The sequence below is a fragment of the Monodelphis domestica genome, chromosome 8 (assembly GCF_027887165.1).
Source record: "Monodelphis domestica isolate mMonDom1 chromosome 8, mMonDom1.pri, whole genome shotgun sequence".
Taxonomy (NCBI): Eukaryota; Metazoa; Chordata; class Mammalia; order Didelphimorphia; family Didelphidae; genus Monodelphis; species Monodelphis domestica.
Genome location: NC_077234.1, coordinates 98,766,591 through 98,780,972, shown reverse-complemented (window position 1 = coordinate 98,780,972; position 14,382 = coordinate 98,766,591). Strand labels below are relative to the sequence as shown.

At 40.7% G+C, this 14,382-nt stretch overlaps 2 protein-coding genes across 6 annotated transcripts in view; both read right to left on the bottom strand.

The window, feature by feature from the left end:
* Positions 1-8,770: 8,770 nt before the first annotated feature.
* KBTBD7 (kelch repeat and BTB domain containing 7) lies at positions 8,771-12,468 on the bottom strand (the record flags this gene model as incomplete). The annotated part of the gene is made up of 1 exon (XM_016424683.2): positions 8,771-12,468. A coding segment is annotated over one exon (2,355 nt), but the record flags the coding sequence as incomplete, so codon positions are not given.
* Positions 12,467-14,382, bottom strand: part of MTRF1 (mitochondrial translation release factor 1) — a 34,777-nt gene continuing 32,861 nt past the window's right edge. For all 5 annotated transcript variants that reach the window (XM_056807193.1, XM_056807191.1, XM_056807196.1 and 2 more), the window contains one exon: positions 12,467-12,651. In XM_056807193.1, coding sequence (XP_056663171.1) covers positions 12,469-12,651 — 183 coding nt within the window. In that variant the 3' untranslated portion in view covers positions 12,467-12,468. The remainder of the gene's footprint in view (positions 12,652-14,382) is intronic.

Sequence of the window (14,382 nt, the reverse complement as noted above, 5' to 3'; positions counted from 1 at the left end):
AATAATTTCTGCATTAGCTATGGATTTTCCAGCTGAGGTTAAAAATCCTCTTTGGAGCCATAGCATCCCGACTGAGTGACAAATGCCGAAAGCATATCTAGAATCCGTATAAATTGTTGCCTTTTTATCCTTGGCAATTATACAAGCTTGTTTTAGAGCTATGAGTTCTGCTCCTTGAGCGCTAATGTTAGAAGGTAGTGAAGCTGACCATTCAGTGGCAAATTCTGAGACTACGGCAGCTCCAGTGTAACGTATGCCATCCCTCATAAAAGAGGAACCATCGGTAAATAAAATCAGATCTGCATTGTCTAAGGGAGTGTCCAAGAGATTATCTCGAGGCTTTTCTGCCATGGACACTAATGTTTCACAGTTATGTAGTGGTTCTCCTGAAGTGGGTAAATCTGGAAGCAAGGTGGCAGGGTTAAGAGTTGAACAGCGTTTCAAGGTAATATTTTCACTATTTAATAAGGTTATTTCATACCTTGTAATTCTCTGATCCGAGAATGCCTGTGTTCTATGTTTTACCAATAATGCTTCAATCTCATGTGGGCACATTATTGTTAATGGACATCCCAATACTAAATCAACGGTTTTTGTTACTAGTAAGGCTGTAGCAGCTACTCCTCTAAGGCATGGTGGTGCTCCTGCTGCTACTGGGTCTAGTTGGGCAGAATAATAAGCAATTGGGCGCTGAGAAGGTCCCAAAGTCTGAGTTAACACACCAGAGGCTACTCCTCTTCGCTCATGCACATATAAAGTAAATGGCTTGTTGTAATCTGGGATGCCTAGAGCAGGGGCAGACATGATAGCCTTTTTCAGATCTGTTAGAGCTGACAAGTGTTCAGGCTCTAATTTGAGGGGTTCAGGAACCGAATCCTTTGTTAATGCTATAAGGGGTTTGGTGATTTCCCCATAGCAAGGAATCCATTGTCTACAAAACCCTGTTGCTCCTAAAATTGCTCTCAGCTGTTTCTTAGTGGTAGGAGCACTCAATTTTTGAATGTTCTCAATTCGTTTTGGAGAAATATAACGAGCACCCGCAGTCAAGATGAATCCCAAATATTCTACTTTTTGGAGACACCATTGAACTTTATCCTTAGAGATTTTATGTCCTCTTTTGTGCAATTCCAAAAGAAGGTGTTTGCTATCTTCTTGACATGTTTCTGCATCTGTTGAAGCCAAGAGTAGATCATCTACATATTTGATTAATTTGCTATTTTTAAATGTTATATTGTCTGTGTCTTGGCTCAAAATTTGCTCAAATAAGCTCGGACTTTCGACATAACCCTGTGGCAGCCGACACCAGGTATATTGTGAGCCCTTCCAGGTGAAAGCAAAAATATGCCTGGAGTTTTCATGTATTGGTATGGAAAAGAAAGCTGAACACAAGTCTACTACTGTAAAGTATGTAGCTGTGCTAGGAATAGATGAAATAATAGTATGTATGTTAGAAACTACGGAGTGTCTCTTTATAACGTGATTATTCACTGCCCTTAGATCCTGTACAAATCTATAGATGTGTTTGCCATCGGGCCCTCTTTTTGGTTTTTTAATTGGCAGGATGGGCGTGTTGTATTCAGATTTGCAAGGGATTATTATTCCCTGTTCTATTAATGAGTTAATAACTGGTGTAATACCCTCAATTGCCTCCTTTGAGAGGGGATACTGAGGGATAGAAGGAGGTGGGCTAGATTTAGTTTTTATCTGCACAGGAACAGCAGATTTAAGTAAGCCTACATCAGAAGAAGATGTGGCCCAAAGAGACTCCGGTATATCTTTAGGTATTTCAAAAATGGAAGGTTCTTTTGCCTCCTGGTTTTCCGAGAGAAGTACAGGGAGTAAATTTAAAGATTCCTCTGGTACTTCTAATGATAATGAGCCATCTGGGGAGCAGGTTATTGTGGCTCTGAGTTTGCATAGAAGGTCCCTCCCCAGCAAATTTAAAGGGGAGTCAGGCATCAAAAGGAAGGAGTGTTGTACCTCTAGGGGTCCTACAGACACCATTCTAGGAGGAAGTCTTTTAACTCTTTGGGTTATTCCTGATACTCCCATTACATTCTCTGAGCCAATAGAATAACATTGTAAATCAGGTGTTCTCTTTAATACAGACCAGGAAGCTCCGGTGTCTAATAGACAATCATAATAAGTGTTACCCACTTTTAAGGTAACATGGGGTTCATTAGTATGGGGAGGGCAGTGGATAGGGACAACGGGTAGTAGGACATCAGGGTCTGGGAAATCAAAGGTTGTATCCTCTGATTCCTGTGCCCCAGCCCCCCCCCGGGCACCATCATTGTGTTTGGGATATTCCTTGGGCACCCCCCTGAAGGGCACCTCTCTGAGGGTCATTAGTACCTCGAGTAATTTTTGGACGAGCGCCATTTCTCATATATTGTTGAGTATTATCATTAAAATTTTCTTCAATTTGAGCATTGTCATTAAATTCCCAATTCCTATTTCTATAATTCTGGTTTCTAAAGTTCTTATTTCTATATTCATTATAGTTATTTCCATAGTCATTATTATAATTTCTAGAATTCTGGTTTCTATAACCATTATCATAATTTCTATAGTTATTATTTCTAAAACCATTATTAAACTGTGTATTCCTTCCAAACATCTTAAGAAAGGTTCTACATTCCATCATTTTGTGGCCCTTCTTCTCACAGAAGTGGCAAGTAATGGATTGATAATTGGATTTCTGGAGAGGGGCAATTGTCGTTGGTTCATTATCATGCCCACTTTCTAATTTAGTTATCCTATCTATTACACATCTCATTTTTTTCTTCATTTCCTCCATGTCATCATTATTCTCTTTCTCCTTTTCTTCGTTTCCCTTAAAAACATATATAGCTGTTTTTCGCAATTCTTCAAGGTCCATATCTGACCATCTTGGGCATTGTGTTTTAAAATAATTTTTAATTACTTTGCAAGAATTGTTTACAAAGATTCTTCTAACTTGTCTTAAACTATTCTCTTTATTTAAGTCCCAATCTAAGTATCTGTCCCCAAACTCGATAATTCTGTCCATAAATCTGGAGGGTGTTTCGTTTTCCTTTTGCTTAATTTTTTCCAGTTCCATCCACTTATCTGTACTGTCCGCACATTCCTTCATGGCCGTGAGGATGGCCTCTCTACAACGGTATAGTTGTAGATAGTCCTCAGGATTATTATAGTCCCATTCGGGATCCTGAGATGGCCAATGTGCTGCATTACGCCCCCGGGTTTTGTTGACATGAGCAATTATTTTATTTTTTTCACGTTCACTTAAAAAAGCCTGTAGTAAGCTCTCAACGTCCTTGTAGGATGGATTATATTGAAAAAATATGTCTCCCATCTTTTTTGTTACTAGAAAAGGATCTTGTTCATATGTGGGGATATTTCGTGTAAATTCATTTATTTCTTGGGGAGTAAACGGTATCCTATGTCTTAAAGTCACCACATCCCCATTTCGTCCTATTTCAGGTACTTCTCTTAGAGGAAACAGGCCTCTAGTTGAATTTTGCACCTGTGGGTCAGTTTGACAAGGACAGGTTTCTCTAGGAGGACAAGATCTCCCTTGCATTGGAATTTGGTTTTCTGTAGGAGAAGGAACATGAGAAGCTGGGATTGCAGGGGAAGGGTTTTGGGGATTAAATTCAGACAAGATTTGCACTGCACGAGAGAAGCAGTCTGTTAACTGGGCTATAGGGAAGGTGTTTTCCATCTCTATTTCAGGGAAGGAAATTTCCTCATTCAAAGGTTCAGAAACAGGTCTGTTTCTGGTAGAGTGGGTGTTTGCCCATTGATCCTGTAAGAAACATTTTAGATCTTCTAATTGGGCTTGCATTTTTTCCTCAATTTTTCCTATTTTATCTTCCATATCTCCCATTTTATCCTCAATATTTCCTATTTTATTCTCAATATTTCCTATTTTATCCTCAAGTTTTTCTATTTTATTCTCAATATTTCCTATTTTATCCTCAATTTTTTCTATTGTATCCTCAATTTTTTCTATTGTATCCTCAATTTTTTCTATTTTATCCTCAATATTTTCTATTTTATCCTCAATATTTTCTATTTTATCCTCATTTTTTTCTATTTTATCCTCAACATTTTCTATTTTATCCTCAATATTTTCTATTTTATCCTCATTTTGTTTTATTTTATCCTCATTTTGTTTTATTTTATCCTCATTTTGTTTTATTTTATCCTCAATATTTTTTATTTTTTCATCTCTAAATATAGTATTGAGGAGTACAAAAATGACAGTACCTATTAATATAAAAATTTGGAGGTATCCTTCATTCCTCAATGCCCCTACTTCTTCAGCTGCCATATAATTGTCAAAGAATGTAGTACTCATTTTTATATGTATATTTTGTAATTTCACAAAACACGTGGGGAGCAGGGCAAAGCAACAAACTTTCCACAGGGTTTTTTTTTTTTTTTAATCCAGGAAGTTGTTCCTTAAGGGAAAGGATATTTAGAAACAGTTCTTCCAGCCAGGACTTTAGAGTCCTGTTGCTGAGATTTAAAAACAGCTGTTTTCTGTCTATCAGAGTCACACAGCTGGGAAGTATCTGAGGTCCGATTTGAACCCAGGACCTTCTGCCTCTAGGGATGGCTCTCAATCCGCTGAGCTACCCAGCTGTCCCTTAAGATTAAAGGGAAGAAAAAGAAAAAACTGCTGATTCCAATTTAACTTAAGGAGAAAAGAGAAAAAGTTTTTTATACTCACGTGTTCTAGCAGCTGTGTCTTTAAGCCAAGTTTTTTGTTAAAAAAAAAGGACTAAGTGGTGAAACAGTATAGTAAAAAGGCAAGGAAAAAGTTTTATTGAGAGGATTCTTTAGACTCCCGTGTGGTCAGCCACAATGTTACAAGGGAATCACTTTAAAAGACTGATATATATTAATTTAAGGTCGCCAAGGAATCAGCTATGTAATTCCTAAATGAAAAACTCAAGTCAGCCGTCAGCCTTTTTTGGAGTTTAATTACAATAGGAGCAAGAAAGGAATTAGAGATATATATAGAGAGAGAAAGGGGAGAGAAGGGAATAGGGCTTAAATACCCCTTCTGTTTAGGCTGGGCCAAAAGGCCCAAGCCCTTAGATAGCTGGGGCAAAGAAAGGAGATCAGTCCCTATTACTCACGTGTCCAAAATGGAGAAACAGTCTCAGAGGCCCCCACCTTCAGCTTCCTTCAGAGCAAGCTTCCTCAGAGCCCAGGAACCACCGACCAAAAAACTCCACCACCCCTCGAGTCTCCAGACCCTCCTATCTTTAAGGAAACCATCCAAGTTGCCTCCCCTCAGTCCTCACATCTACCAATCACTCTTCATCAATTTCCCTGTCAATGGAGGCTCTCGCTTAACCCAGGACCGCCCAGAGGTTTCTGGCTTTTGCACATGTCTGTTGAAGGTCATATTTTCAAATGATTAAATCTATACTCCTTTGCTACAGCCCTTTCTAAATCCTGTTAACTTGAGTATGGTAGAGATTGGAATAATTAAATTTTGATCTAGGCTGCAGCCCTTACTCAATCCTATTAGGACTGAATAGGGTGGAGATTTATTCCAAGTATCTCCATTGTATCAATTCTAAATCAATCAAGACTCAAAGAAATTCCTGTTCTATGCTTAAGCATAGGTCAAAGTCCTTTCCATTGTTCAGCAAAGGGTTTCTGTCCTAAAGTAATCTTAAGAAGGGAAGAGAAGGAACCTCCCATGCCAATGGAGTTCCCATTCCAATAGACTATCAGTAAGAAATTTTCCAAGTATGAAATATCCCAATGGTGAAATTTCCAACATTTATAAGTCTAAGGAAATTTTGAGGTTTACACTAGAGATTTATCCACAGATCCCTTTGTCTTAGGGATTTACTGGGCTGGTAGAGTACAGTTTGCCTTACTCCTACCCCACTGCAAAACTAATGCTTTCCCCATTTATTTCCCATGGTCACCTATTTCTTACTGGCATTTATCAAATATTTCTGCCACCATCTTGTCATCTGAACTACTGCCCCTCATGCTCTTGGCCATCTCTCTCCTGTCTTCTGCTTTGCCTGTGGAGCTTGAACTTGGTTTTTATAGCCTTTGTCAACCAAGGAGAGTAGTTTTTTCTGGGAGACAGCTCATCTACCAGTTACAAGTCCAATAATCTTTAGGCCTTAGGCTCTTATTCCTTGCTTAGTTTCCTTTTGGTTTCTGGATTTATCTGTCCTAAGAAATTAAAGTCCAGGCTCCAAAAATATGAACCTTTTAAATATATCTCTTTGGAAAGAAAAGAGGCACCTGAGCCCACCTTCTCCCTTTTCTCTCTCAATGACTGCTTTCTCTGAAATAAAGTCTAGATTGCCTTCACTCATTACTTGCCACCCAGTAGAAATGCTGTCATTAAATAGTATTTCGGGTCCAGTTTCATGCTCCTCCAGCTATTTTGAATTAACAGACCTGGTTCATTTAATCATTGTAAGAGTGATAAAAGGTTTAACTGTCAAAATTGCTAGGGAAGGATTGGAGAGACAAATGCAATATTTTTCTTTTTTTTTAAGGAAAAAAAAAACAGACCACATGTATTTTCATACCAATATGAGATGGGGAGTATACCCCTTTTTTAATGGATGACATAATTTGGTATAATGTACAAAAACAGGTGCTTATAGGACTGTGATGGGGCTTTGGTTTGGCTAGTTTCTTTCCAAGTGTCGTAAGAATTTTATAAAACAATTTGTCTTAAAAGGAAAATAAAAGGAAAAAGTGGAGCCATCAAAATAATGTGCTTATGTAAATTGACCTCAAAAAGGTAGGTAATCTAGAGACTACTTTGATCCTAATTACAGATGAGGACCAGAGGTCAGAGTTAATAAATGGTGGAAGGACTTGAACTCTGGTTTTCTAAATCAATACAGAACCCCTCAGCTCAGCTTTTTTCTTTTGCTCCCTTAACAGGTCCAGGATCTTATATAATCTTGAAACTATATTTTCCTTCTCTTGGAAACGTCAATGCCCCTTACCTTTTATTTAAATAATTAAAAATAAATTAATACAATTTAAATAATGTTATTTGCCAAGAATTTAATTCTTTAGTTCCTTAGATCAAACACATCATATATATGGATAGAACTGTTGTTGGATTAAATTTTTTTTTCCTTTTAAACATTATTTTATTTGGTCATTTTCAAACATTATTCATTGGGAAAAAAAATTATTTTCTTTTCCTCCACTCCTCCCATAGCTGACTGGGTATCACCTGTGTCCTTGATTCGAATCCATTTCCATGTTGTTGGTATTTGCATTAGGGTGTTCATTTAGAGTCTCTCCTCAATCAAATCCCCTCAACCCCTGTAGTCATGCTTTTCCTCGGTGTTTTTGTTGGATTAAATTTAAGGAATGATGGAAATCACAAATCCTTGAAATCAGAGCTTTGCTGAAAGATGTCAACATTACTCCTGGAAATTGGACCAGGGATGCCACCCTGTCACCAAAACCCAAAACAAAAAATTCCACTGCCAGTATTGTCACTGAGGGAGAAAGGTAGGGAATCAAGTAACATGGATTCTACAAATAAATTTATTGGAAAATATTTGTCTTTAGGCAAATCATTTTACTACAAAATAAGGTTAATATCTTTTCCCTCGAGGAAATTTTAAAAGTACATGGATTCAGCTTCTCTTGAAGAACTTAAATAATAAAGGTCTTAACTTTTTTATTTTTTTAAATAGCAGCCGGGTATCATGTATTTGTAAGAATTTCTCTCCAAGAGCTGATATAGTTGCTTATTTCTCCTTGCAAGTAACTATTTAAGATAGCTAAGATAACATAGGGCTCTGGTCTTAATTACTATCTTTTGATTATATTGGCATTTTAACTTTATGTTTCAACATTCAAAAACAATGTCTAGACTTGGCTAGAAGCATATTTCTTGACCAAAAAAAAGCTTGCACCATTGAAAAATCATTTCCTGTAGGAGATGAATCCAAGTCCTGTGGCAGATTTTATTCTACTTTAGTCCTAAAAAATATGAACTATCGGGTACCCAATCCACTAACATCTCCTTTGATTATGTATTATTTTTTTTAAAAGGGCTTAGTTTAACTTTTCACAGAGATGCCAGGATTTCAAATTTCTTAGGATAGAGAAGATTTTAAATGGGGTTCTATCAATTGGTTTTCAGAAAATGCTCTTATAATTCTATTTCAATATAACTGGTTTTTTTTTTGTAATCCAATGTAATTTATTTTATGCATTTAAAGATTATTTTGATCAAGTGTCTATATATTTCACCAGACTGCTAAAGAGGTCCAAGATACCAGAATGGTTAAAAAGTTTTGATGAGGTCTATGACCTAAGCAAAAGTGCGTAGTAAGTTCTAGCCACTGTCCAGCTGAAATAAAGACTGAATACCCAAAGACTAATACTACAATATTTTCAAAAAGAGGATAACTACTTATAAATGACATTTATTTGATGTATAATTTATATTACTTAAAATGTTGTACTGACTAAATTAATGAGAGAAAAGCCCTCAAAATATAAGGAGCAACTACACTTTGGTCTATCTAGAAGATGGAGTTCCTTGCAGTTTTGAAAGAAACCTTTCCTTTTGAGTTTCTCTTTCATCAGGCTTCCAAAGGTTAAAAGCAAAAAGGTTAATTTTGTTCACAGAATTAACATAAAGAAGATCCTAATATTAAAAAATTAAAACCAGTAGTGATTTTGGGAGGTCAAAATAAACCTTCAGTCTTCAAGGTAATACTTAAAATGAAAAAAAAAAAACAAACCATCATCCAGATTGTGTTCTTAAATTGTCAACTTTTAATAGAAAAATAGCTTATAGCTGATAATCAAGAACTTTTAATAGTGTTTTTACAAACCTGGTAGTGTTTATCTCAGTGCTACACGAAAACAGGCCTTAAATTACACAGCATTTTTTAAAATGTTCATATTTGCTGGCACTTGATGTTATAGTCAACAGACACAATTACTACTAAATTCAATAAAATACTTAGCTTATACACACTTTCACATTCAATATTCTCTGACATTAACCATACGTAACAACCCATCTTCCACAGAAAAGCTCTCTAAAACCATCACTAAAATTGTATATCCAAAGTCTCTTAGGGAAGCATATAAGGTTTATGGTAATTCAAGGAATGACCACTGCAATAAAATTCAAAAAACCCTAACTACTGTCTTGTGAAAAAGTTGTTGCTATGATTCGAATATATATGTATAGTATATAGTTCAAAATATCAAGGTTTTACAAGGCAAATTCATTTTTGGTTTAGGAAGGTTTTAAAATGATTTCTTGACACTAATGGAAAGCAATGCCACGTTAAAGAAGGAAACTGTCATTTGGCAAATTCACTAACTTTCAAATTTTGCAACTGATCCTCAAATACTGGAGTCCTGATTTTTTCCTTAGGCTTGTAAGAGGTCTATTCTAAACTTTGTGGCAAATAAAAATCACCTTTTCCTAGCCTAAATTTTGGGGATTTATCTAAGATTTCAAAGACTGAATTTTACTTAAAAATAGGTAAGAAAAAAATTACATTAGTACTTTGGATTTTCATTATCTGAACGAAAAAAGTATACCTTTAAACTTTCTTTCCATCAACTCCTATTTCCACTAGGTTCCTAATATAAAATCACAATTCAATCTTTCAAAAGTACAATGCTTATGGCAAATTCACAGTTTTAAAATGAATAGCAAGCTAAATTCTTCAGGCTGATCAAAGCATCAACATACAGAACAAAAATAAAATTAATCCATCAAGGTGATGGATGATTAAATACTGAGGACACAGGGTCTGCCATGTTAAGTTCCCATCTAGCTTATTTTGCATAGCATTTTACTATTAAAGGTAAACCCTGGGTTTCTTTCTTTAGCACAGTAAATTAGTAAATAGGTTGCATTTCTTTGATCTGTAGTGTTCTTTAAATATTTATGCTTAAATCTGGTAATAATACATGACATTAATATTTCCAAACACTGTCCCCAACTAAACCAAATCAGCTGCTTCCACTTGTTTTTTTAATTGGATGGTGGAGGGGGGAAATGGTGGGCGGGTGGGTGGGGGAACTATTAAAATACATTCCATACCAATAAACTATTCTTCCCAATCAGTCTCTTTATAAGGAGCCCTGCTGCATAAATGCGTTCCCTCTGGGGGCCACTTGGACCCAGACCTCGTCTTCGGAGAAGGAACTGGAGCTCCCCGACTCAGAGTCCAGTTCACTGAGCCCCTCCAAGTCCCAGTCAGCACTGGACTCGCTGCGGACGTCATCTTCCTCAGTGATGAAGCTCTGGCCCGGCTCCAGGCACGAGGGGTAGACACGAGCGGAGAGGCAGATGAAGCCCGAATCATACTGCAGCAGCCCCAGCATGGTCCCAATGTTGACCCAGCGGTCGTCGCTGGGCTCGTACTCGTGCACGGTGACTCGGTTCTTCTTCCACTGTGGTGTGGTGGACGTGATGAGCAGCAGCTTCTGCCCATGCCTCACAATCTGGTAGTTGTGTGTGTCAGCGTCCAGGGGGATGTTGCTGATGCGCCTCCACTCCCCGCGTGCTGGGTTGTACACCTTCATGACTGGGATGTCACAGATGCAGTAGATCTCCTCGTTGAAGACGCATGCCTCCTGGAAGTCGCTGCGTTTGAGCGAGGCGCAGTTCAGCCACTGGTTGCGACTGGGGTCGTAGCAGAGCATCCGTTTATTGTTGACCGCATACAGATAGTCGTGAACCATGATGAGCTCGAAGGAGTAGAAAGAATGGGGCACAGGGGCCACTAGGACCCACTGGTTCCTCTGAATACTGTAGCATTCCACTTCTTTCAATTTTACTCCGGTCACTGGGTCTCGACCCCCCAAGATGTAAATGTAGCCATTGAGGTAGGCCAGGTCCATGCCCTCCCTGCACATCAGGCGGTCAGCCAGCTGTTGCCAGCTATTCTGGGCCGGATTATAGACCCAGAGCTGCTTCTTGGGCTGGGCTGCCAGGTAGATGTCGTTGTCTGGGGACACGCACACCGCGGAGGAAGTGATGGTCTTGTTGTGAGCGAGGCTGGTCAGAGGGGATGGCATGGTGTAGATGTCCCCCGAATATGGGTCATAGCACAAGAAGGGGTCTTTGGGGTGTCCGAAAAAGATGACCATCTCTTTGGCCATCATGCCTATCCTGCGGGCGTGGCTCTCGGTCACTTGGCCAGTAGCACTGCCAGGGGCTGGCAGGGCAGGCTGGGGGGTCTTGAGCATCATGTCTCCATAGCGGGTGCGCAGGGCGGCCTCAATGAGCCCGGGGCAGTAGCGTTTGACGAAGGGCTTGGAGCGCAGCCCCTCCAGGTAGGCACGGTCAAGGTCTCCGAAGTGGAGCCAGCGCACGCAGCGAAGCACCTCAGGAGCACTAGGGCCTCGCTCCAGAGGGGCGGCCTCTAGCCACTGCACAGCTACCTTGCACACGGCTCGCTCGCTGTCCACGTCCAGGCTGTCCAGGCGCAGCACCTCCTGCAGCTGGGCCAGGCTCAGCTCGGCCAAGGACTCCTCTCCCCCGGGGCGTGGGGCCCCGCTGAGCTGGGAGAAGTTACGGGCCACGAAGGCCAAGGCCTTGGCCCGCAGCTGCGGGTGATCAAAGGCGTCAGCAAACTTGAGGATGGAAGCACAGTTGGCCACATCGAGGCGGCGGGCAAGGAAGGCCGCGCAGGCCTCGCGCACATACTCGAGCTGCAGCATGTCGGCGGCCGCGTAGAGCCGCTGCACGTTGGTCTCGCTGACAGACACGCGGCCAGTGTAGCAGTAGTCCAGCAGCAGCGCCAGCGACTCAGCATCCATGTCGTGCATGGTCACGCGAGGCTGCTGGCTCTCGAACAGTCCGCCTGTGAACATGCTCTTGAAGTAGGGGCACGCGGCTGCCAGCACGTTGCGGTTGCACGAGAACAGCCGGCTGGCCCCGGGCCCCCCGCCGGGCGCAGCCACCTCGATGGTCACATCGCAAAGCAGCCGGGCGTCGTAGAAGGACTTGAGCTGGGCCACCAGGGCCGGGGCGTGGGCCGCGTCCTCCAGCTCCTCGGGCCCCGAAAAGAAGGACGAGACCGAGAGCCCGGCCATCTTTCTGGGCCGCCTCCCGCCGCGGGGGTTGGGCAGGCGGCGGGGACGCGGAGGCTCCTCCCGGGACTGCGTGGTGGTGGTGGTGGCGGAGGCGCGGGCGCCGGGGCCGGGGCTGGCTCTGTGGGTTGTCTCCTGGCTCCTCAGCCAGCCGCCGCTGCCGCGGAGGACTGGCTGCAGCTCTCGCTCTGTCCTGCAGCTGGCTCTGCGCCTTCGCCGAGCCGCCCCGGTCGGACGCACAGGTTTCCCCTCTCCGCTGGCTGCGTCCCGCTCGCGTCTCTCGCCTCTCTCCTCCGCCTTCTCCCTCCTCTTTCTCCGCTCTCTCGGCAGCAGCGGGCTGGGAAAGGTGCAGCTGCTGTCCTGGTGACGGGGGCGGCCCCCGGGAGACTACAGTTCCCAGGTGTCTCTGGGAGGCGCAAGGCATGCTGGGGTCAGGGAAAGGTCGGGAGAGGAGAGCACGTCGGGAATTTTCGTTTCATTGTGTTGGATCGACCCCAGTGTTTGTGGAAAAGGCGGCGCCCGCCACTTTCTCTTTTTAATCTGATCACAGCTGCAATTAAGGAGTAATTTCTGGTTTTGCAGAAAGCAAGGGATGTTAGGTGTGGAATATCAGACGCAGTTGACGGGTCCCCCCCACTCCCCTTAAAAAAACATTTTCTTTTAAAAATAAATAGTTCGCTGGGTAGGACTGACCTTAAATATGACGTCACCACTGATAGCATCAACAAAATGTAGTGTCTTTAAAGATATATTCTTCTATTCTCTTGAATTTGTTAAATGCTTCTAATGTTAATTGATTTCTGTCAATCCATTTAGTAATTCTCTTTAATTACTGCTTTGGGGATCAAAAGGCTGGTGGTAGGCCCTGGTAGAGGACTTTAAAAGATCTCAAAAGGAAAAATGGCAGCAAAGCTTTAAAGATCATTCTCCCTTTCCCCCACAAACTGGATAATGAACTACTTGGATCTTGAAAATTTGTCTTGAAAAATTCTGACCTTAATTGAATCCATTGGAAACTTGTAAAATTCCCATGGAGAACATACATACAGATTTATAAACCAGTGCCTGATTTGAGGTATCATAATTAAGGATACCTAGTTAAATATGAGCTGGGAATCTCTAACAAGGAAAACAGATGAAAGCCTGGAAGAATTTTTAAGTGCCCCATAGATAACGTCAGTCTATGGCATTCAGGTACCCTTTCATTTATACACAACTACAAATGCCTTGTTTCTTTTAAAAACTACTTGGTCAAGTCTAGCTTCAGACACTTCCTGGCTGTGTGACCCTAGGCAAGTCACTTAACTGCAACTGCCTAGCCCACACCACTCTTCTGCCTTAGAACCAATACTTAGCATTAATTCTAAGGTGGAACATAAGGCTTAAAACAAACAAACAAACAAAACAACAAACCCCAAACCTACTTGTAATGGATAGAGCTATAAAATCCTTGATCCTGGAGTCAGGAATACGAGTTCAAAATCAGACTTCAACACTTACTACTAGCAGTGTGACCCTGGTCAAAGTCACTTAACCTCTACCTCAATTTTTTTTAATTTGTAAAATGGAAATAATAGCTTCTACATCCACAGCTGTGAGGATCAAATGAAATAATATTTGTAAAGCTCTTAGTACAGTGTTTGGCACATATATAAATGTCAGCTATTATTATTATTTCTTCAACCTTCAGTGGAACTGTCAGGTATTTAACCTTCCTAAGTTTGAGACAATAGAGAAACCAGCATTTGTTATTAGCATGCCAGAAAGAAAAGAGGGTGCTTTTTAAAAGTTCCTAATTCCTGTTTTCACATGATTTAGTCTTAGCTAAACTGTTTCTCAAACTGTTATGCACCTTCAAAAGTAGATCTTTTATAATATAGTCTGCTTATACTGATTAACATTTTATTGGTTCATGCCAAGGTCTTGGGCAGTCATTCACAAGGTTTCATAATCAGATCTTTTAAAGGTTTATTTTTTAAAAGGAAAGCTTATTTCCAAATGATATCCTGAAGGTTTTGCTCTGTTTGTATGAGGCTTGGGGTTTTAGAAATTTATTTTGATGTCCCCAGTTTATAAGAGCATCCTCCATTTGATGCCATTCTAGACATGCTTGAAAAAAGACAGCCAAATAAATTTGTTGATTGAAAACCTAATATTTTGAGTTTTTCAAGATTCAACATGGTCTAAACCTTCCCCTAGAATAAAGAAGGGTTTAAAAAAAAAAGAACAAAACCAAACCTATTTGAGACAAGTACTTTGTCTTTCAGAAATAAATTTCAAAAATGTATATAAATATGAGAG